This window comes from Spodoptera frugiperda, chromosome 6 (genome assembly GCF_023101765.2).
Source record: "Spodoptera frugiperda isolate SF20-4 chromosome 6, AGI-APGP_CSIRO_Sfru_2.0, whole genome shotgun sequence".
Lineage (NCBI taxonomy): Eukaryota > Metazoa > Arthropoda > Insecta > Lepidoptera > Noctuidae > Spodoptera > Spodoptera frugiperda.
The window spans coordinates 4242033-4268070 of record NC_064217.1 but is presented as its reverse complement, the minus strand read 5'-3'; the positions used below and the strand labels follow the sequence as shown (position 1 = coordinate 4268070).

At 35.4% G+C, this 26038-nt stretch overlaps 2 protein-coding genes across 2 annotated transcripts in view; both read left to right on the top strand.

Moving 5' to 3' along the window:
* Nucleotides 1–681: 681 nt before the first annotated feature.
* Nucleotides 682–9068, top strand: LOC118267703 (zinc finger CCCH domain-containing protein 14). Its single transcript, XM_035581830.2, has 12 exons — nucleotides 682–949; nucleotides 1168–1210; nucleotides 3010–3177; nucleotides 3515–4146; nucleotides 4532–4794; nucleotides 5101–5253; nucleotides 5689–5827; nucleotides 6147–6325; nucleotides 6698–6838; nucleotides 7195–7691; nucleotides 8045–8227; nucleotides 8839–9068. Exons 1-12 carry the CDS (start codon nucleotides 911–913, stop codon nucleotides 9039–9041), a joined length of 2640 nt encoding a protein of 879 aa, XP_035437723.2. The 5' UTR covers nucleotides 682–910; the 3' UTR covers nucleotides 9042–9068.
* Nucleotides 9069–11501: 2433 nt separating this feature from the next.
* The window catches only part of LOC118267609 (arylalkylamine N-acetyltransferase 1), a 55963-nt gene continuing 41426 nt past the window's right edge, over nucleotides 11502–26038 (top strand). Inside the window, exon 1 of the mRNA XM_050694042.1 lies at nucleotides 11502–11654. Coding sequence (XP_050549999.1) covers nucleotides 11649–11654 — 6 coding nt within the window. The 5' untranslated portion in view covers nucleotides 11502–11648. The remainder of the gene's footprint in view (nucleotides 11655–26038) is intronic.

The following is a 26038-nucleotide window of genomic DNA, read 5'->3' as shown; positions in this document are numbered from 1 at the left end:
ATAAGGTACCGAGGTACCTTACCTATACAACATACCTATTAGGTAGGTACACAATAGTGGTTAAAAGAGCAAATAGGCAAATAATAAATTATATGTAGATAAAATAGGTAAACAATATCTACAATAATAATTGTACAAATTATGTATTTTAATACAACGTATCGTTTTGGGACAAACCCAACCAACAACATAATATTATGATTTATGTGTACCTATAAGATACCGAGGTACCAAGTACCTATACCTATTAGGTACACAATAGTGGTTAAAAGAGCAAATAGGCAAATTCAATTGTTATAATTATTTAACTTTTTGAAGCAACGGCGTAAAGTAAGTAACTTCAAAACTACTAATCAAAAGAAAAGAAAAAAGACAGAGATAGATATACAAACTTGCCATCGACAATAATTAGATAAAGTAATTTTCTATAGGTATAAACAATTTGGTGATTAGTAGTGGTAACACTAAAAATCTTAAAAATCGATTTCAAAAAAGTATTTTTGGATTAGTCAGTCATTATTTGTTTCGTTTGGTTCAAGAGTTATTAAAATATTCGAAATAGGCAATCTTTATCCGAAAAAGATAAATACAAAACCATTTTAGATAATATGTAAGTAAGAAAAACTGCATAAAAAGGAACGTAGATTAATGTCAAAATGAATTGACATTTCACAGTCACTAACAAAATGACATCAGTAATAAGCAGAGATTTTACTGTCAGAAATAAATTAAAGTAAAATGTTCAAGCGTGTACGCTATACAGCAATAATTACTTAATATTGTGATTAGTTAAATAGATATATTAAGTGGTGTTTCCATAATGAGCCTTATTTATATTTAAACATCTAACAGTTCTAGTGAAGTGCATTTGATGAATTTAGTGTAGTGTAATTGTAAAATACAAATAAAAATGGATGTCGTCGGCAGCGAAATTGGGCAGAAAATGCGGGTAAATATTGAGAAATAATGCTCATAATATACATATAATCGGTTATACTGTGTAATTGATTAATATCTGTATAAAATTTACTTGAATCATAGTGTAAATATATCGTAAATACCGTATTATAAATGTTATGAAAAGTGGTCCTTATCCGTGTTAAATTTTGACACTGAAAATAAGGCAATAGTTGATGTGTGTATTGATTATTGATATTTTACTTTCAGTCAGCCATCAAGGCCAAGCTGACTGAGTTGGGGTGCTATGTTGGTGAGTAAGAACTTTCATAATTAATAGTAATGATCTGTATGGCTTCATTTCGATATTTTATCCCCAATTTGATTCAAAGATGCATGTGTTATTATTTCTAATCCAATTATCCAAAGAAAACACCACATGCAACTTTGTCAAAACATTTATGAAGCTGTTCTTAAACAGTTGAACAATAAATTGTATTATAACAGTAGCTAAGTACTTATCAATATTTGTGTGTGGGGTTTTATAACATGTGGTATTTATCACAGTGTTTATATATCAAAGACTGCTGTTTTTATATTAATATCTATACCCAATTGGAAATGGCTATTTAAAATATGAACATAAAGCATTTACTCTGTTGACCACCATAGGTAATTCAAAGTATCTACTTAAAACTTAAACAGAAGTACACATCACACTCTTAGAATGAAAGTGGCCGAGTCCAAAACCTACAAGTTGTGAGACATGAGCTAGAAAGTCTCAGAAAATTGTAGTATTGAATACATTTTAGTATATCTCTTCTGTATTATGACATACAATTGATTTTTACTGGATTTATGGATTAGTTTTTTGGTTGTAGAGTATATTTTATAACACCAGTTTATGATAAAATTGAATGTTACAGAAATTTTGAGTTAAATCGCTTTCATTCTAAGAGTGGCAAGTAACAAATTATACATTACTCTATATTTTACAATTTGAACTATAAAAACATAATAATAAAATACCACAACCTCATTAAACATTCCTTTTAATTAGGTAATTAATCCATTAAGTAATTACAAATAAGATTAATGCAATAATAATATTAGCTAAATTACATCCTTATATTTAAAAACCAGTTATGGTAATAGATTTAGCTGAGGCTGTAAAAACACCACATAACTAAGTGTTTCAAAAAGTTTTGGTCAAAATTAATGCTTCCAGTCATTTTTGTTAAAGCCATCAACTTAAAGGAGATTATCTTAATTCATATAGGACAATATGTAATGCTTAAGTTTACAATTTTGTTTATAATGTTGGGTTAGTGACCATACCATTAAGACTATCATATATGGCATATAAACTTGGTGTTACAGGTTTGTCTCCTCTATGGTGAAGGGCAGCTCAATTTATTATTGGAAAAACTTAAACTTGGCATTGTCTGTACTCAGATAAGAATACTGACTCTAATGACATGTAGATGACTAATTTATATTTTACTGTCCGTCTTGTAGATTATTTTTAAATGTTATTAGACTCATAGTTTTTATTTTCTTATGGAAACAAATACTTCCAAAGATAACTATATTAATTTGAAATATCGCGTGACATTACTTCTGGTACATTTTATATATAGAAATGACGTTTTTTCTCCCACTCGTAAACTTTGATTGGTTTTATCTCAGTATAGGTATCTTATATGGCAAAATAAAAAAATAGGTGACTAATATTTTTTTTACCTATACACTTTAGAAACATCTAAATTGAATTTTCCGTCTGTTGTGTCTGTAAAGCTAGGTGGTTGTTCCAAAATACACTTTACCTGTTAGAATTACGAATTAGACTACATACATACATACATATCATCACGCCTTTAGTCCCTGAAGCATTAGGCAGAGGTGCATATTATGGCACATAATGCCACTGTGTACACCCACTTTTCACAATTTATGTTGTAAGTCCCATGTAGTAGGTGGTGAGCCTATTGCCCTATACCGGGCACATTTTCAGACTCCGTGAATCATAGTCCGTGAATCATTCATGGTCTGTGAATTAGACAAGTGCATAAGAAACTAAATCTTATTTTATCTACATTTCTTATTCCTCAGACGATGAATTACCTGACTATGTGATGGTGATGGTTGCCAACAAGCGCACTCGAGCGCAGATGGAAGATGATCTGCAGTTGTTCCTGGGTGACAACACTGAGCTGTTCGTCAACTGGCTACACCAAGTATTAAAGAAGCTGCAGGAAGTTACTGTAGCCACTCCTCTCAGTAAGTTAACAATTACATTTTTATTAAAACTATGATTATTGTAATGTTTGTTTAATATGTACTTTAAGAGAAAGGGTGAGATATGGGTCCCAATAATAGAGAGCTTACTTATTGCTGTTCATAATTTCCGATCCCAGATTTCACATTATTATTGAGAATTTTTAATTGTTTTTTTTATTTTATTTATTTATTAATTTCTCAATAATACTACCTCAAGAACCTTTGTCCTGAACTCGAGACACCTTTCTCAACAATAATATTTTCGATCAGTTGCCAACCTAACAACTAAAACTTGATGATAAAACTTGTTACTTATTTACTATCACACCTTCCACAGAAACAGCTGAACGTGAAAAAAGCAAAGAGAGATCGGATTCGAAAGAGAGAAAAAGTAAAGAAAAGAAAACTAAAGAGAAACAAAAGAAAAGTGATGTGAAAAAGTCAAAGAAAAAAGATAAAGAAAAGCTTTTTCGTAAGAAGGATGACAAGAAAATTCACAAGACTAAGAAGAAGAGTAAACATCACGATATAATTCGTCCGAACATACCACCATTGCTTATGAACATGGAGAAGGAATCTGAACCTTCGATCACAGATGTGTTTGCTGGCCAAATACTTAAAAACCATGGAATTACTCTTGAAGTAACTCAAGAAGAATCAAAGCCGGAGAAAAAGCCTGTTGTAGTGGAACCTAAAAGGCCAATTCTACCTATAATAGACCCTGCAACAATATCATCACAACCAGAACAATTAGAGACAGAAGAAGATTCTAGAAGAAATAGTCTATCATCCCTCGGTGCCCCAAAAGAAGATCAAATTAAAGAGATAAACCAAATTGAAGCTAAGATACAAGGGTTAAAGCAGAAATTGGCGGAGCAACTAGATTCAATGTCAGACGATGAAGACTTCTTGAATATAAGGACGGAAGCTGAAGAGTTGATGAATGATTTTGCTGAAGATGTGTTTCAGGTATGTTTTCTTAATTTTTTTTATCATGATGCAATGCACAATACGAATAATACGTGAAGAATTCGCTAAAAAAATACTTTTCGCCTGTAAACATTTTACTACACACTGACTACAATAAATCCTAGATTCCATAGTTTCGCTAAGAATTTTCGAACACAGTAAAATTTCATAAAATTGGTATACCGGTATCGGATTGGAGACACCGTGCATTATCGCCACTTACAAGTAATTGCTCTAAAAAATATATACACACACTTAGGCGTTTGTCCCGAGGGCATAGGCACTTAGCACTACAGTGCCACCTCTTAGTAACCTTAAGTAATTCTGTAACACTTTAACCTTCACTATTGACCAAGTAATACAATGTAATTTATTTTTATTCCAGGAAATATCACAACAGGCGCCACAGGTTCCAGCCCCAGTCACAGTAACTCCACCAATGGAGCAGTCCAAATCTCCTAGTCCCCCACCTCTCCCTAAACCCACAGAGCCCCCAAAAGAGCTCCCTAAGGACCCCATAGAGACGTTACCACATATAGAACTAAAACTCCCTAAAAGACCTGTAAGGGACAGGTTAGGGATCCGAGAAGAACCTAAAAAGCCAGAAGTGAAGGAAAAAGAAGCGAAAAGGACAGAGAGCCCCGAAAGGTTGTTAAATTGCAAGTTTGAGGTAGTGCGATTAAATATGTCAGATACATTAATTATTATTGTTAATTTAATTTCGTGTTGCTTTTTATTGCTGGCCATTATCATTATTTTGTGGTTAATAATAAAAACTGGGCATTTTGCATTCCATTCCCATCGATAGTTCCAATGCATAATCAAAAACAAATTTGAATTACACTTGGGTATTTCCAAAATTCTTAAATTCGACATATTTTTTAAAACTACTTATACTTTGTTTAGCGAACTCTATTCCTTAGTCAGAAAATATAATAACGATATATTTTTCAGATTTACACCTGAACGCGAGCCAAACTTCTGGCCCCCAAATAAATCAGCCAAGAGTCGGCTCGGGGAACATCCAGATGCTTCCAAAAGAAGTTCTGTACCCGAGGAGAAAGTGGTAGAAAAACCAGAACCACCACCTAAAAAATTGACATCAAAGTAAGTATTGGTATTTGTAGTTTATCCTGATTTTTAAGTTTACTTTGTTAAAACAATGCTGAAAACCCAACCAATTAGTGAGGAAACAGATTTCTATATTAGATACTGAGAATTTTCGTTGCGACCGGCAACCGAAAACATAACTTTCCTCGATTCCAAGAGCCAGAAACAAGCATAATCCTTGTGCTCTCCCAATCCTTTATTATCAACTTGGGCGCGTCCTCACTCTGCTCGGCTCCTATCGACAGTAGCGTGATATTGAATTTTATAGCCTTCCTCGATAAATGCATTATCCAACACAAGAATTATTTATTCAAAATTGGACCAATAGTTCCGGAGATTAGCGCGTTCAAACAAACAAACAACCTCTTCAGCTTTATATCTTAGAATAGATGTAGATTATCTTAATATAACATTGTTCATTTCTTCCCCCAGGGTATCAGTGTTAGAGAACCGTCCTAGTCGTGCAAGTTGCGCCAGTGTGGTGCGAGTGAGGCCACGACCTCGAGTGTCCACGCCAGCCAACAGTTTGCTACTCAGGGCTGTTGCTGATGCTCACAAAAGCTTGCTCAATGTAAGTATTCCTGGATTATAATGATTATACTGTACTCTTAAACATACTTTGTAGTAGTATAACCTAGTATTTTAGTAGTTATATAATTTAAAACTGAGGTCTAATCAGATTTTAATTACATTTATCTAGATGATAGCCAACATACAAACTTTACTCTTATTATCTGAATTTTCCCTTTACTACAATGTTAGTGAAACTAAGTCTGTATAAGTAGTTATTTATCTTTTTTAAAGATTATAAGATAATAATACCAATTGTAAATTAAATAAATAATTAAACTTCAACTGGATAAATACAGCAACGCATCTCTTTATTTCAGGCACCACCAAAAGTTGAAACAGAGCCACAGATCAAACGCGCGCTAGTGCTGCCGATGCGGCGATGTGTGGAAGCTCAGAAGATAGTCATACAAGTACCTGCAGACACATCACAGGTGGACGACCGAGGTGACAGTATTAGTCTTGGGGACAACGACAGCGAAGATGAAAAGAGTTCCAAGTAAGTTGATTTGATAGTATTTTTTAATATTAGACCTCATGCAGTAGTATTTATTTAAGTCTTTTAACCAATGATAGAACATTTGCTAATGTCAAGTCGTTAGTCAGTCAAATTGTAGAAGTATGCTTGACTAATAATGTCTAACTATTATTAATTACACATTAATTTACTATAAAGAGCTCTAACACTAGTCATTTCGGGTTTCTTTCTGCAACTATTACGTTTATTAAAACAAACATTTCTTATTTCCTAACAATGTTCTTACATTTTAAACCTAAAATCGAATATCCAAAAATATTTAATTAAGTATATAACATTGGAAGGCACATTTGAAAAGCAACCATAAATCTAAACTGTTAATGATCATTTCAGAGTAGCGAGTGATGTAGATAGAGAAGAATACATACCGGCTCCCATCACGAAGAAGATTGTCAACAGCGAGTACACGCCCTCAAAGAGGAATGAAGGCAGGACTGCTAGTAGGAAGGACGACACTCTCATTATAGAGACCATGTAAGTTACCAATACAAAACATAATAATATGTATAAGTTTACGCTTTTTAATCACCAAAAGAATTGGTAGATGTGAACTGTCTTTTATATCACCCACTTTTCACCAGTTCTGTGTTATAAGGGGTGAGCCTATTGCCATACACTGGTCACCACAATTATAAACATCGCTAAAACTTTGGCCGACCCAGTGGTCGTACCCGAGACATCGTACTCGCCAATCGTATATTACGAAGTCAACCAACGAGTCAAGATATTCAAAGTTTGATTAAACAGTCTTGTGACATCTTTTAAGTCTAGTTAAGTTTGTTCAAAATTTGTATACATAATATTAACAGAATTGTTTTATCTCTTTCCAGCAACATACACAACCCTTCTGTGGACAAAGACAAGAACACACAATTCATAGTCACAATGGATGGTTACCATCCAAACGCATTTCTAGCAAAGAAACTACTCACAGAAGGATTACTAAGCGAAGAAGATGAAATCAAAAAACTAGAATCATCAGATACTGTAAAAACTCCAGAGATTAAGGAAACCAAAGCAGTAGAAGAAGAAAAAAAAGAGGCACCACAGAAGAAAAGACTTAGTAATTCTAGTGCGGAGAGTGAAACTCAAGTTATTATTAAAAAAGAAGATAAAGTTGAGAAGAGAAAGAGTACAGAAGTATTAAAGCTTGACCCTGTACCTGTTAAGAAGAGAAGAGCGTCTCCTATAGTGTTTGATGTCGATAAGAAGAAGGAAGAGAAAGAGCCGGAGAGAGTTAGAGAGAGAACAGAGAGTGCGAGCAGTGACCAACATGTTACTGTTGCAACTGTCACTAATACACATAAATATGATTCTGTGCCACCTTGTGAGTATTGCTTGTTTGTTTATTGTAAGACTTTATATTATTATTTACTAGGTTTCCATCTCATATTGTTAGGTAGAATTTTAGCATTATTAATCAATTTTAAAAGAGCTTAATGGAGTATTCATGGTAGGTTAGCCTACCCAAAGGCTGTGTGTAACTATGACGATGTTATGAAACGTTTTTATTTGGCCACATTTATAACATAATTGCGTTGGTAATGAGGTTTAAAATAAATATTAAATACTAAACAACACCCTGTCGATAGTGCTATTACTATCTATGTCATTCTATTAACAACTTAACTCAACTACAAACAAAGGCGAATTTTAACTAAATCCTTTTTATTTCCACAGTAAGTGCAGCTGAGCGCAAGTTAGTATGGTGTCGTTCGTTCCCGCTGTGTCGGTACGGCAGCGCGTGCGCGTTCGCCCACCCGCGCTGCAAGTTCGCGGCCGCCTGCACGCGCCGCAACTGTGTCTACTCACACGCGCACAACGCGCTCACCCCACCCACTACACCTGTGTCGCCTGTTATCGGTAACTATCTTAACATTATAAAATACTAGCGACCCGCCCCAGCTTCGCATGGGTGCAATGGTGGTATATTATTTATTACAAAAAACATGCATAATTTTACAGCTTAAGCCGATACATTATGCAGTATGCATTTGTTATGTATAAAAACATTCCACTTGAATCACTATATCTATTAAAAAACACCGCATCAAAATCCGTTGCGTAGTTTTAAAGATTTAAGAATACAAAGGGTCATAGGGATAGAGAAAGCGACTTTGTTTTACACTATGTAGTGCAGATAGGGCTAGGATTATCTACTATCTTTATTCATAGCTTTAAAGCTCTTTTGATCTGTATTCCCCTAAGTACTAATTAATAATAAGAGATGTTCAAGTATTAGTGGAATCACTTGGTGGTCTGCGTTCTTTAACTTTCACATAGTTCCTAATTTTGCACAGATTTAGTTACATAAACAAGTTAAAGTAGACAAACAACGCATGTGTTGTGTTTCGCTATGTAAGTACGGTTACATATCCTAAAGTGTTGCAAGCTATCCGTCCCGTCTGCTCGATTGTCCCTCTACCCAATAAGAAAAAAAGCTTTAAAACTAACTTTAAAATGTTTGTTCACAGCATCACACGTGGTCCCAGCAGCAAACTACAAGACGATATCAGCAGTAGTCCCGAATATGTGCAAGTTCTACCCAAACTGTGTGAATCCTACGTGTCACTACTACCACCCAAAACCCTGCCGCTACGGCAAGGCGTGTGTCAACAAATTAGAATGCAATTTTTATCACGCAGATGTTCCTGCGAAATGGAGATACCCTGTGTAAAATATATTGTCTGATTAATATAAATTATGTGGTTGTTTTATTGCTGTGAAATATGGTTGTAGTTAGACCTGTCAGGTGAATGTATACTTTAATTTTTTCGTGTTAATTTACAATTTCTAAATCACGTTTTACTTTAAACAATACCTAAAAATATAACTAGTCTAATGAGTCTTTATAGTGGTGCTTTCTCGGGGTTACTGAAAAGTCTAGAAACTGACTATCCACGAAACGTGATTTGTCGTTACAAATATAAAAAAAAAACAATTATTTATTTAATGTAGGTATCCTATATTAAACAAACGAAAGCAGAAGAGAGACATTACAGATTTCCAAAATATTGAAAACTTAAAAAACTCCCAAACTAACGCGTCAAGTGTATACACTGCTTTAAAAGAAATGTCTAGAACACCAAAATCTGTTCCTCATCCACACCTCCCAATAACATAATAGGGCCACAATAAGAAAATTGTGGGCATTAGCCACGTGGGACCAAATTCGGTGCAAGGCCGACCAATTTATTTCAATTGAGTAATTGAATGCCTAAAAAACATATTTATTTTTCTAGATAAACATGCCAAGAATATAAAATAATAACAAGGTGGGTGTATCTTAAGGCTACCTATGCAATTGGGATTACGATTATAATAATATTTCGCACTAGCTGTTGCCTGGGACTTCGTCCGCCTAAAATAATGATTTCCGACAGAATTAGGGCTTTTGCTTTTTTTCTAAAATAAAAGTAGCCAAATTCCTTCTTAGTACATCAGCTACCTACCAATGAAAATCCCATCAAAATCGGTCCAGCTATTTCAAAGATTAGCCAGGACAAACAGTAAGACAAAAATTGTAAAAATGTTATTTTGGTATAATTATGAACATAAACATATTACGTTTCGTATGTATATTCATATGTATGTAGTAATAAAAGGTTATTTCAATATTATAAACAGACACTCCAATTTTATTAATTAATCTAGAATCTATACTAGATACCTAACTTCTGTTCAGTAGTTCTGTTTGTTAGTTGATGAGGATAATCAATTAGTTCCAGTAAAAGACAGTCATCACTGTGACTTTGCATTGAGTTTAACGGAAAGTGAGAACCTTCTAGTTGATTCTATCGAATTTAAAGTAAAATATTAGGTACTCCTTGAACCTTTTTGGGATAAATTTTAATCTTAAATCTACCTAGGTGTTGTGTATAGGTAGTATGGTGCAGTTTCAAACTGATACCGATGCTTACTTTTTTGGGGGGAAACCTTCCAAAGGTGCCTAGCTTTTTGGAGAGAAAGACTAGGGAGTGTGGGATTTTTACCTCACTAAATCCACCCCGGTGACCACCTTCAGCACCGATAAGGGGCACCGAGTCCTCTTATTAGACCTGCTCCGGAGTCCTTATGGTGCAACGCCTGGTAAAGCACATCCCTAGGGAGACGTGTGATATCGATACCTACCTTTAGAAAACTTTACAAAGGTACTCCCAAATGTAGAAGTTAAAGATCAAAATTTGGATACGTCAAATCGGTGCATTTAATCTAGTTGTTGCCTCATCCTCTCTCATCATTATTTCAACAATCTGCAAGAGCGAGCACCAATGAAAATCCTATCTGTACTGACTGTAATGAAAATCCTCCTTCGTCGTTTGCCCTATCTCTCATAAACACCTAACCTTCATGACATCACTCGACCAAGAAGCCAGATCCACTAACCTACTAAGGTTTCAAGTGACATAATGCGCAACTAAAAATATCCGCATATGTAATAATTAATTAATATGCACAATGTTTATAATTAATTTCTTAGATACGGATAGGTATTATCAATCATGTACAGTCGAGAACAAACATGAAATACTTACCTATTCATAAAATAACAATATCCATCTGTTTAGATACATGTGGGCGTCTATTTTTTATTTAATGTGCTATCTTCGGGGTTGATATAAAACAGTTATCATGTAGGTAGGTAACTAGGAGAGGGAGAGTGTCAGACTCTTACTAACTAAAAACCACCCCGTTCCTACTCTTCCTCAAGGTAGTCCGCAGCTCCGTGTCACCGACCTACCCTAATGGGAGACTGGCGTAATAAGAAGTAACTACATGAAAAGAAATAGATAATGAAAGGAAGAAAGAAAATAGTAAGATGGTGACCAGGCTAAGGAACACCTATGAAGACAACCACTCTAAACAAAAAAGAAAGAACAACGATATTATTATGTTACCTATAGGTAGGTATCTATCGATTATCTCAGAGAATGAGTTTCTTACAGACAAAAGAAGATCCTAGTTCGACGAGAAGAAATAAGAAACAGTTCTTATTAGAAATATATCGTATCCAAAAATGGCCAATTTACAAAATCCGTTAAACAAATCAATTTTTCTCGACGAGTGTGCATATCCCTCTAGTGTTAGGGACGTCACCTAATAAAATAGATAGCATGGAAGCATCCGGCGTTCCCTATCATCCTGCTATCATTCGCTCCGTGGATCCACTGTGGGAGGGACCCTAGCCCCAATTTTGGACACTTGGGACTCCACTGGGACTTTTCGGATAGCCCGATCAGTTTTGTCTGTTTTTGCTGACTCCTGGAATTCAAAGGCGATTAACATGGAGGTAAGTGTTTTTACTTCTTTTATAAATAAAATGGAAAAATGGTGTTTCAAATATTCAATTCGGAAGGAATTCTAGGAAAATCTAGAATTACGCAAATATATTTTCATCGTAGTTTACCTTTTAATTAACCGGTCGTCTCATCGAAATAGATTGGTCACTTTCAAATATTCTATTCCTTCCTTCTAGAATTACGCAAATATATTTTCATCGTAGTTTTGCTTTTCATTCATCGGTCGTCTCATCGAAATAGAGACTGAGGCCTTCTAATGCAGATTTAAGGCTCTTAATCCATTACCTAAAGATATGTTGCTCACCACACCGCACACTAAATTAATATGCACTTTTACCACTAAGGCGATGCCTTTGGACAGCCTTTTTTTAAGGGGAGAAAATCGTCCAATGACTTCTCCCGCGAGTGTCACACTCTTACTGACTAAAAACCACCCCGTTCCTACTCCTGCTTTTCTAGCCGGAGCCCCGGTAAACCGCTAGGTAGTCCGCAGCTCCGGATGTATCAATGTATAGAAAACCTATTTCTATGCTTATAGCTAAAATAGAGAATACTATAATGTAATTTATATTGAAGACATGATTCGCATACATTGATCGATAGTTCAATAAAGGTCACACTTTATCTAACACGTAAAGAACATAAACCCAGAACTCTAGAATTGTGCACAACTGCACATGTGCACGTGTAACTGTTTACTAGTACGTGCCAATTTTCTAGTTACAATATCAACATGAATGCATAAAGACTATAAATGATAAACAGAGAAATACATAATACGTAGGTACATAGTATTAGTAGCTAGGTACTAAATTGTAGATAGGCTCAAACTTTTTGTTTATATCTGATGGCCGCTGTCTCGCCTATTGGTAAGTGATGATGCGGCCTACGATAGAGCACGTCTGCCCATAAAAAACCTATTCACTCGGGCCTTGAAGACACTCTTCAGGAAACACAGACTCCGGCAAAGAATTCCACTCCTTAGCAGTTCGCACAAGGAAGCTTGAAGCGAAGCGCTTCGTGTGAATGGGTGGGATATCTACCATGAACTTCTTACTTCTTCTTTAATATGCCTCCGTAGATTCCGGATTTTCCTTGGTAACTTTGTCTTTCTTTAGCAAACGGTTAAAATTCCTGGCTAAACACCTCTAGTATGTGATAATAATGGCAAACAAACAAATACATGTTCACGAACTAATAGAATATAGATTGTATTGTGAGTAAAAGGTTGAACCAGATTTGTGACTGTAACTGGCAACCATTAATTTTTTATTAAGTGTGTAGGTATACATTAGTCATGTACTTACGTATTGATTACCTTCCTAGACCTACCTACATAGTACCTTTGTTAAGTAATCTAGACCTCACATTCGAGAACCGGAGTAGACCTACAGTCTGATCTAAAAATACTACCTGTGTAGCGTGCAGACAAATAATTATAGGTTGGTATCTAATAATAATAACCTAATTACCAATGCAAATAAAAAACCATGTCATTTTCTAGTTATCATCGTACTCGTAAGTTTTTTCGTTTATTCCTCGATCCTTCCGCATGTTGCGCTAAATTGGTTTCTTTGTTGTGTAATTAATATTAGTAGGTACTTAGGTAGAGTTATTCAGTAGGTACCTAAGCTTGGAGTGATACTACGGCCTCGAAGAAAACAACGCTTGCGTTATGTTTCGGCTGTCAATGTTGGACGCTGATTACTTACCATCAGGTGATCTGTCTTCTTGTTTGATAGCCTATCTTGCTATCCCATAAAAAAACTCAATAGTTCGTTTACAAATAATTCACGTTGATTTTGCCATACATACATAACCCCATGCCTGTCTCCCATGGGGTAGCGGGTAGAGACAATAGAACCCCAATTGCTACGAATCTTACATACTTCTTACGCTTCAACAGTCATCAATAGTCTTTTCATGCATCGTCGAAGACGTCTGTTGATTTTGACCTAAGTTTCAAATGCGTTGCTGCGTTGCACTCCTGTTGCTCCACAGAGGTACTTTTATTCCTGTTAAGCTAAGTCTGGAGTAGAGTGGATTCAAGTGATAAACTTGGTATGTTTAAATTTTCACTGACAGACAGACTGACGGACAATTCAATTTGACATTTCAAAAGTGCCTTATTTAGGATTAATTGAAATAAATGCTTTGACTTTGACTTTGTGTTTTTCCACGTCTCCTTTCACATCTTACAGTGTAACTAATAAACGGAGTAGGAAAAATCCTAATGACTTTAACGAACAATTATTTACGCTATGAGTTCAAGGTTGATTGAGAAAAAAAATTGCCAGCATCATCGTATCCCTGCTGCGTACAGACGCACGTGGAGCTGCTTAACAGATTTTCAACCTTTACCCTTTTGAAATAAGGTAAAAAATTGAGGTTTAATAAGTTAGGGTAGCTTGACGTGCTGATGTCTACGTACTTACTAATCTATTTCGAATTTCCTCGTGTCATTCTAAAAACTGTAAACAAAGTATTCGTTGCACATCGAATGTGACAGCAAAAAGTTTGATCAAGGTTGTAGTTTTTTAATTTAGACTACTTCGTACTTTGATGTTTCTCGAATTAATCAATTTTGTTTGCTTGTTTAGTGGAATTTTAGAGCGGAACTGTTGCTTAGTATACACTGCATTCATTGTTATTCTAGTTTAGGTACTTACCTACCTATTTAAGTCTAAAGTCTCGATCCAAATGTTTGCCTAATATAGTCGTGTTTTGAATACTTAGGCAGTTGCTAAACCTACCTCAATAAACTTTAGTTGCTCGGTCCTTTACCATTACTTATTCTACGACTGTGCAGGCTGTGGAGTCAATGTTCTGATTGCAATTAGTGTTTCTTTAACGTCGTTAACACGATGTTAAGAGTCTGACACTCCCTCCCGCCTCACCCAAGGCGGGAGAAGTCCACTCGACTAGGATGATTTCCCCCGTCAAAAAAATACAGCTTATTGTTTTTACCATAAAAAACAAATGTCTCCCGAATCAAACCCCAGAACCTTCTTGGGAGTGAGCGAAGACGGAAGAACTAAATTGTGAATTGCGATGATCCTTTTGCATTTTTAACAGCAATTTTCACATTAGTAAGGTGGATGTGACGTTTAGTGAGAAGCGTCCAAACAAAAGAAGAATTAAATGCTGGGTAAAACTAAGTTAGATACACCTACGAAGTTTTCTCTACCTAGATACTTATTAATTGAATTATCTAGATCACCATGCAATAACGTATGACTTTTTTCGATCCAACAATGATTGATTATGTAACTAATTAATCACAAAGTGCAAACAATGCCTAGTGTTTAACGCTAGCTTCCGTCTTTGGGCCTTGCCAAGCCAATAATGACCTTACAAGGTACAACTTACAACCTAATCTGCCTTACACGTGTAAACTCACGCATAATTTGATACCGAATTATGTTTTCAAGGTCTAAAAATAGCAATATACCTTACATAATACGCATAGCGGGTTTTGCAATAATAGGGCAGGAAACTAAATTTAGAAAAGGTCATTGAACTAAAAGCTAAACTAGGAACTAAATTGGTAAATAAATATTAAATAATACGTACCCATTGATTTATTATCTCTTTGAGGTAAGTAGTAGCTGTCCGTTATTTCATACATAATAGGTTTGTGAATTAATTTATTAACTAAAAGTCACGGTTTACTCACGTAAATTAATGGACAAAAGCTCTACTAGTTTAGAGTCACAGAGGGACTCTTCATCATGAGCAGCGTGCACAGACGCGGCGACGTCGTTATTTTTGTAATTTAGTATGTCTCACGAAAGTTACCTACTTAGGTACCTACATAAGTTACACCTAAACGAATAATGTACTGTAATAAAAATACCATTCTATATTACTGGATCGATTTGTTAAAGTCTATCTAATCTTGAAACGGTAAAGCCGTTTTAGAAAAACTTAAAAATACCTAGATATATTTCTATAGATATATAAACCTATGCAAATCATGCTTGTTTAACACTATAGGATAATATTAGGATTGAAACACCGAATACCAATATACTGAAACCTTCAAAGGATTATTTTTCAGCTTTCGACGCCGCCTCAGACACCTGACCTGGTCACAATGATTCATTACCTCATAATATGCATTAAAGTATTAACATTTCGACCTTCAATTACATTCTCAGATCATAATTTGACATTTAATCACATAGCTCTTTTATTTACTAACACTATTTGATTTGCAACATGATCAGGAAATGCGATATCAGGCTATTGTTTTAAAACTTGTTTGCCGATCGATACAACTTTTTTAAAGTCGTCTCACGCTATTACTTATGTAAAATGTACTTATACGGAACTTCGTGTACCTTACGAGAATTCATGTATCAATTTCTTAAATATTCCGTGAAAATCCTAGATTTAAAAATGTTTATTCCGCGCGCCTCAAAGCGCCAGACCGCCACAGATGCGGCCTAGTAGGTCTGTTGGCTGATCCGGAGCTGCGAACTACCTAGCGGGTTACCGGGCTCCAGCTTTTAGAGCAGGAGTAGGAACGGGTTGGTTTTTAGTCAGGCAGGAAGAATCTGACTCTCCGTTTCGCTTCCTCAAGGCGGGAGAACTCATTGAATGATTTTCCGCCTTCAAAAAAGGTGAACTGCAGAGGTACTTACCCACCAATGAACACAATCTATAATAACAATACTGGATGCACATGGTGCATCGAGTTCAGTCTCGGATTGGAAAAAATACCTAGTAGCAGTAGTAGCTAATACTCTTTAGTACCTGACCTAGGACTCATTATTAGGTAGCTACCTAGTTAGGTACCTAGTAATAAGTAATTTAATTTATTTAGTCTTTGTAAGTAGGTGTGAAGTTATTTTTCATACAACACGGAAACCTCTTATCATTTGACCTCTTTTTATCTTACGCTACAATTACAATCCCGGTAATGTAACCCAATCATTTGCTGACCGGTAGCAACAACATAAACAGAACTAAGTTGCATTGCAATTATCCAAATTAAGCTGATAATACCAACACTAATAAATCTGTTCAATGACGAATTAAATAAACGATTTGATAAGATTACGATCTGTTTAACATTGCCTAGTTAAATAAGATCTAGTTATTTAAAAGTTTTAGTATTCTTTGTAAATTGTAATTAAGTCAATATGCAAATAGGCGTTGCGTTTTGAGACCTCGTGACCACTTAATCCCAAAACTGTTTCTGATTAGATTCCTTGACATCGTGAAATACCAAGGTATCTATTAGATATACTAAAGGTTGTTGATTTTCGAAAATTCTCAGGCTTTCTGAAGTTATTCTGCCACAATTTGTTTGCCATGTATAATACTTAGCTGTTTTGACTGCACGGTTAGTGCGGTGGCTGGGCAACTGGCTGACGCGCTACCGGTAGCAGGTTCGATTCCCGCACGGAGCAACTCTTTGTGTGATCCACAAATTGTTGTTTCGGATCTGGGTGTCACGTGTATGTGAACTTGTATGTTTGTAAACGCACCCACGACGCAGGAGAAAATCCTAATGTGGGGCAAAGTTCTTTAAAAAAAAACAAACGAAACAAAGCTGTTGCTTTTCCATTAAACAAATAAATAAATAATCTCCTACGAGCTTCGCGCTACGGGCTCTCAACCCGACTGCTCGTTTGCCCCCCATAAAAAATGTTGTTTATATTTACTTACCTAATATTCACGTACAGAAGTATGTATGTATGTCATGTTTACGGTATTAATCTATGTAATAGGTATTCCCGTAATTAAATACACAGTTTCCTGATGTCCGTGAGTGTATCCGCATTGCAAAAAAAGTTTCTATGCAAAACGAAACAAAGGTGACAGTTCGTCGAAGTATTGAGGCGGATTCTATGGACAGGATCCGATGATATTACATATTCGTACCTAAGTATTTTTTTATAACGTCACGCCTTTAATCCCCGAAGGGTTAGGCAGAGGTACACATTATGGCACATAATGCCAAAGTACACCCACATTTCACAATTTATGTTGTAAGTCCCATGTAATAGGTGGTGAGCCTATTGCCATATACCGAGCACATTTCCAGACTCCGTGCTACCACTGAGAAATTTTCGAAAAACCGAAAAGAGCCCAGTAATACTTCGCCCACTGACCTGGGAATCGAACCCGAGACCCCTTGCCCGGCAGTCGCACATGCAACCACTCGGCCAACGAGGCAGTCGTAGTCGTAGACATATCCTTACGTAGGTATATGCCTAGAAAGAATAAGGATATCGATGGTATCTATAACGTTTATAAAAACTTTGTTCTCAAACCTTTAACAAAAGATTAATCCGAATCGACCATGAACTGTACATAATGCCTCACTTATACAGTGCAACTTAGGTACTAATAATTATAACTTTTTTGATCAACGTAATGTAACGTTACGCCTTTTTATCTCTGAAGGGGTAGGCAGAGGTGCACATTACGGCAATACTGCCACTGTACAACGTACACCCACTTTTCACCATTTGTGTTATAAGTTCCATGTAATAAGGGGTGAGTCTATTGCCAATAGAGTAAATCTTTTTTGATCAATAGAGGAAAAAATCCTGACATGACTACATGGTTGGTGCACTTGGTGTGGTGGTTGGACCTGTTGGACCGCCTGCCTCGCAATATGAAGCGAGTTCAATTCCTGCACGGAACAACGCTTTGTGTGATCCACATATTGTTGTTTCTGGTCTGGGTGTCATGTGTATGTGAAATTGTAACTGTATGTTTGTAAACGCACCCTAGAAATTAGAGTAAAATCCTAGAGTGTGTGGGACAACGTTTTTTTAAATTATGTATTCAGGATACGTCAGTCAACACTTCTATAGGTAAAATCTACAACTTTATTTACTAATACTGTTAACCGCAAAGCTGTAACGTAACACCTAGGCAATTAGCTAAAGTTTAGCTAAGCTTTCAAACTTGATAACTATTTCGAAGGTTAATCGTAAGAGTTCTGTATCCTTAGTACGAGTTTGTTTTACGTTGAACGAAAACGAAACGAGAGCGCGTTCGGTGCTCTGATTGGCCGGCTCGAACAAACCAACCAATCAGTACCCTTAGTATGAGTTTGCTTTACGTTTAAAGTAATCGAAACTAGAACGCGTTCGGCGCTCTGATTTGTTGGTTTATTCGAGCCGGCCAATCAGAGCGCCGAACGCACTTTCGTTTCGATCTCGTTAAATGTAAAAAAAATCGTACTAAGTCCTCAGTACTACGATTGTACACTGTTTCAAAACGTTTATAGGTAGATATCGTATTACTAAACTTATGCCATGGGTACACAAACTATGTAATCCAATAATCTTGTTTTGTTTCCGTCATAAAAACACCAATATCTTTTCCTTTACAAAAAGTCGATTTTATTCGCGAATTGATTTGAATACCTATGTGATACTTTTGGCGCTGATTAAAACTTCTATATCCTGTAAAGTTTTAAGGATAATATTGGTAATAAATAATTAAGAATTAGATAAACTTACTTACCTATACATCAGTCTCTATCCGTGAAGTGGCAGTTTTTCATATTTTACAGAAAAAATGGAGTGAAAACCCTGTTATTTTTAGATAATTAATATCTACGTCTATACCTATGTCATACATGTTATTTAAAAATATAATAGACTGTTATGTTGCTCTACAAATAGGTAGATACCTACCAACAAGTTTTTTCATATTTTCTGAGCTTGGGGCAGGTCCTTTTTTAACGAGGAAGATCTTTTACCATAATTATTATAACGAATGAATATGTATAGCTAACTATAACAAAAAAAAAGTAGACCTCAAATTATCAAGCGACCAGCTTTTAGTATATGACATGACATATATAAAGTTATAAAATTACCAACATTTTACATAGTGTTTGTATGAACGACAAACTTATATTTGCGTTTTTTTTTTAAAGTGTATTATTTATTATTTTATCGGCTTACTCACGTAAATGTTTGACGAGGAACTCGAGTAGTTTCAAGCCATGCTAGGGGCTCATATTCATGAGCAGCATTCCGCGACACACGACGCGGCGATTGTCCCGCTGCTATCAGAATACATTAACCTAAAAAGTTTCAACTATGTAGGCCCAACAGTTTAGGAAATAAATGGCTGTGACATACGGACAGATGGATGGACGGACAGACAGACAGACAGACATGACGAATCTATGAGGGTTCCGTTTTTTTGCCATTTGGCTACGGGACCCTAAAAAGTAGACCTCAAATTATCAAGCGACCACTTTTTAGATTGACATGACATTATAAATAAAAACACCAACATTTTAATTATTTAAAAAAAATACATACTTACATAATATGCATACCAGCTTTAATTACTTCACAGTAGACACGACACACCCCACAAGGAAACATTGAACAAACACATTATTTATTTTTTATTATTTATTAATTTATATACTATAGGATAAAATAGATTTTATTGCAAATTGTCAATTGTACAACATTCCAGCAATCATAAAACAATTACCATTACTGTCATAGCGATGACAGATTTTATATACAACATAGTACTTAAATACTTAACGCATTGAAGACTCGGTTGTCAGTCAAGAAAGAAAAGTATGCTGACTATTTTTGTGAGGGGAAAATTATCATCATAGGAATACGTCCAATAGCTTTTTAATTCTTCTGCCTTACGTTGCCCCACGACTAGGACTTTTTCCTGTCGTTTGATAGCGTTTTACAGAGCCTAAATTTCACATGAGTAAACCGCAGTGCCGGACAGAATATTCTGTCCGGCGTCAGTTTTACTCAGATATTGAAAATGATCTCACAGAAAACCAACGTAAAACAACGCTTGCGTTGTGTTTCGTCACATGAGTGAGGTTACAATCTCGTTCATCCCCAAATCCCCAGTAATCCTAAAATGTCTAATCTCCAAAAGGTCAGAAACGCACTTACAACGCCTCTGGTGTTCGGGTGTCCATGGGCGGCAGCGATGGTTTACCATCTGGAGATCCGTCTGCTCGTTTACAGGCTTACCTTATAAAACAAAAAAATAAATAAACAATGCCTATTATGCTACAGTTAGTAACAGCATTCAGTAGTATTATTATATTTTTACGGAACTTGCAACCAGTATCCATTCTGCCTAAGTCTTCAGAATATTATGCTTAATCATTACTATGGTTAGAGAAATTATGCTCAAAAAATTAGCTAAGCCGTTATGTGTAATTATATTATGCCAAAATATAATTAATTATGCCATAAAAAATTAAGCTAAGTTATATTAGGTCTTAAAATTTTATGCAAATCGATAGGGAACCTCTTTGTACATGTAATAAGATGCCACAAAATGCATATTCAGATGTTGATATTTTATTATTTCATGTCAGTCTAGTCTAGGTACCCTGTCTCACTAATGAACTAGTCGGTGAGGTAGTGCCTTGTTGTCTACAATTAAACAGAACGTGACGGTATCAATTACAACACAATATAATAGGCGAGATATTTATTATCTACATATTTTATTCCCGGCACTGACGAGTTTATTAAATTACTTGTCTTGTTCACAGCATAAAAATGTGCATATAATTATAGGATTAACATGATATTACACTTTTTATTAGGTTCCTAATATTAAATATGAAGTGTCCTTAAATATAATGTCACTCGGAGCTGCGGACTACCTAGCGGGTTACCGGGGCTCCGGCTAGCAAAACAGGAGTAGGAACGGGGTGGTTTTTAGTCAGTAAGAGTTTGACACTACCTCCAGCCTCGCCCAATTCGGAAGAAGTCATTGGATGATTTTCCCTCCTTAAAAAAAATACAATGTCACTAGTATCATGCACCATATTCATAGAGCATATAATTTCTTAAAAAACATCACCGCAATCTACATACATTTCATACATAACACTTCGACTGTCTTCCATGGGGGTAGGCAGAGGCTATATAATGCCAATTGCAACGACTCTTACGTACCTCTTTCGCTTCATCAACAGTCATCAGTCTTTTTATGCATGCTCGTCGATTACGGGTGCTTTAAATTTGGTCCTTCTTTAATATAGCGCCAATGTGATCGATATATGTCCATCTCTGCCTCTATGGACGATCCTATTCATATCCGCAATCCACTGTTCACTTTTTACGTAGGTATAGCTTTCCTTCATCAAAAACTAAAGTATACTTAGTTCAAACGTTCACAGGTACGCACACATGCAAAACACGTACTTTCATTCTAAGTATTTATAAGTAAGGATAGGTAACTGGCCATTTTGCAATCCTCAATCAATGCTTATAATATCCATCAAGTTCACAATTCCTAGAATAACATACAAAAACAAATGACATCTCCCATTTCTCCTTGATTTAAAATGACTCACAAAAACATAACCTAGAAACTCAGAATCTCCAAATAAACAGGACATTCGATAACACGGATTTCGAAATAGCTGGGGATTCCAATAATCATTGAAGGTTTCTTCCTGATAGTGCAGATATTTGATAGGTGAATGTCAATCTAGGCACGAAGCTCCTAGATCATTGGTACTCACACAACTTGCGGCCCAATTTAGCCAAGGTCTTGCAGTAGTAAGAATCACACTTTATTTGTCACATAACCTTTTTAGTTGTAGGCCTACATTGTTGTTAACATACAAGTCTATGTACCTATATCTATGTATCTATGTGTGATATTATCTAAGGCAGGTTTTTTAATAGTATATTTTAATGTATGGAGAAAATAATAGAATGCGAAATTGCTCTCTTCATACTTTGAAGAGAGTCAGCCAGACAAATCGGACTAGCCATTTCAGAGATTAGTCAAAATAAATAGATTGGCAGACTGGTGATTTAGGTGTATGTTATGTATCGTATGTATCATTTACATTTAGTAAAATGTGGTTATTTCTTATACAAACAGACAATCCAATTTTATTGATTAGTTTAGATAGACAGAATCCATTCAAGAAAGGTGCAACATGGTTGTTTACAAGTACCTAGGAAAAATGTTACTTAGCTCTTACGAGACCATGGAAACGCCTACCGATCAGCCGAATTATAAACAAATTATTTATCCAATAAAACTTCGTCTGGCGTTTGTCACTACTGATTTTATGCTCGAATAACGAGACAACTGTTGTCTATAAACAATTATTAATCTACATAATAATGACATATTTACTATGACGTAACTAATTAAATCACCTACGTAGGCAGTCAGTGTTGTAAAAGTGGGTTATATGACATATATTTAAAAAAAATATGAATAAATGCAGTATTTATTCCTGAAACTAAATATATGTACTTGACATTTCGATTTTGGCTAGTACGAGAAAAAAAACTTGTCAACATTCTATCTAAACAAAAAATAGCAAAGTATTTCATTATTATATGCTTGTTTTTTTCGTTTAAATTAATTGAATGTTACGTATTATACCGTACTTAAATACTAGAAGTGTGAATAAATTGTGTATACTTTGTTTAGATAAACAAAAAACAAGCACTTGATTTGCATTATGTAACGGTGTCCGTGAGTTTATATGTAGGATTGAGCTACTATACATATAGTAGTGCATTTGTAGAATATTTCTTCTATACATTTATTTAGACAATAATATTTCTCATCAAAAATAGGATGGAGTATAGACAGGAGTTTTTTTTTATTAAACTTTGTCCCACACTAGGATTTTCTCCTGTATCGTGGGTGCGTTTATAAACATACAAGCACACATGTACATGACACCCAGACCCGAAACAACAATTTGTGGATCACACAAAGAGTTACTCCGTGCGGGAATCGAACCCGCTACACGTTGCACGGCAGCCAATTGCCGAGTTTAAGTTTTATTTCGGACATTTATTTCAGTTTAAAAGGTTCAGGTTTATCAGAGAATGATCCTGTTCATAATCAGTCAAACAGCTCTCATGGTAACCACGAGTAGATTAGGAGCTATCATATTACAGCTGTATTTTGTTGTTACCACATCCACCATCAATTCCAATAGTAAATCGATACTAAAACACCATAACATACTTAGTATCACTATCATAGGTATCCTATTTACTACCGAATATGACTCATTTATTATTAAGGCTTTACCGCACAATGCCAGTACATAGGTGCAGGTACATTACTTAGTTACCGGTCAGCAACTAACAGTCTAATACATAATTATATCTACACCTAGTCTGCAAGATTTATGCACTTATAATTTATTATCCGATTAGGCTTATACGGCTTATCCATTAATTGCTTTGTAAAGTAAACATATTTTTTCCATTTGAAATATTTTATCTGGTTGCTATGACCCTGGTCGTTAATTGAAAATTGATAACAGTCTCCAGTTTCCTTAGAGAAGTGGCTAACACAATCATTGAGTAAGGGGCGTTAAGTTTTATTCCGTCATTGCTAATTAGCACAGAGTCAGCCTATAGAATTTACGCACGGTGTGATTAACCCCCTGAATTCTGAAATGCTATTCAATTTTAAGTCGTACTTAAATATCGTAATTTAAATAACTGTAATCCGTGCACTACAAATGTGTTAATGCTTCAGTAAATTTTAATTAAATGTTCGCACAACCTATAATCTGCAATTTAGATTTGTAAATTAAATAGTTTATGCTACCTGAATACTTTATACCGTTCGAGTTTGTACGTGGTTTATTGGTCATATTAGCAGTTTTCCACCTCTGTTACAGTTAAAAGAAGTTGCTTATACGAGTATACGTAATCTACTCTTACTCCAGAAACAAACATAATACCGAAAATGCAACATCCACGTGAAAGAAAAACTAACGAACATATTTTCTTATTTTAACTAAAAATCACGGTTTCCTCACGTAAATTAATGGAGAAAAGCTCTACTAGTTTCGAGTCACAGTAGACTGCGCGACGTCGCCGCTTCTGCGCACGCTGCTCATGATGAAGAGTCCCTATTTGACAACATCAACATGTTTATTGATTTTAGGTCATTAAGGAATCACACTTTTTTTTCAAGAATTAAATAAGGCCTAGCTTTCCTGGCTAGCCTACAACAATGTAGCTAATTATTCTAATTAATCTTATGTACCTGGGACCTTGCTGAACCTATTTTAAATAATAAACGATCGCAATTATATCTGTTGACATAAAGTGGGTTTGATAAAATATATGCATACCTATTAAATAACTATTAGCTCTGTGCGACGTGCCTAGATTCAATTAATGTCTAGATCTTAGACTTCTAGAATGGCTAGTCTTTTGTCTTGAATTATTTTCGTTTTCGGTGCCGAATTTACAGTTTTCAAAATATCAAATCTACCATAATTGAGCTCACTTTATGCACACATGCATGAAGTGCATAAAGCGAAAACTACACGTGGTTTACCCAAAACAACAATTTGTGGATCACTCAAAATATTGCTTGAACCTGCTACACGTTGCTTTTTCCCATTGAACCTATTGTTTATTTTGCTATTTCTTACTTAATACCTATTCTCAATAAGCTAAAGGCCAAACGTGGTTCATTGTAAATTCTAGACCGGTAGGCCTTTCTTACGTCCCTAGACAATCTGTTTCTAGGCCTATAGAATAGAATATCACACGATTCTAGCCCTTAATGCAAAAGAACATTGTAGGCTTTCAATAAATAATTAATTGAAATGTAACCAAAGTACTAGGTGACTAGAATAAAGATATTATCTTAGATAGAACTGACACAAAATGTCACTATGTCTTTACATAAACAAATAATATATAAATAATACAACTAATATATGAAAATCGTGTGATTTATAATATTAGTGTGATAGTGTTATCAGACTAATATTATAAATGTGAAACTTTGTTTGTTTGAATGTTTGTCCGTCGATCACGCTGAAACTACTGAACGGATTTTGATGAAATTTGGAATACAGACAGGATATGAGCTGACTTGGGTGATAGGATACTTATTATCCCACGGAAACGCGGATGAAGCAGCTGGTACCTCTTTCGCGTCATCAACAGACTATAATCAAATCATCAAAAACTATAAATTAACCATTAATTAATTCCGTAGATGATTATTCATGACGTTCTAACACAAATTGGCGTTAATAGATGACGTCACGGTGCATCATACCAGTGACGCATCATTTGCATTCCAGTGATATTTAATATCATATTACGAAGTTTCGGGAACTTGAAGACAACAAATTAATTAAGGGTTCTACCATAAATGGCTCATGGCCACGGCTCCCATTGCGCAGTAGCGTGTTTGGGATTCTTTTAACAATAATGTTTATTTAATACGTACATAATTGCTGCGTAAAAACAACGAATAAGAATAAACAACTTACAAAGAGCAGGAAAGTGTGGGAAAGTCATGCTTCGGCACGAATGGGCCGGCTCAACCGGAGTGATACCACGGTTTACAGAAAACTGACGTGAAA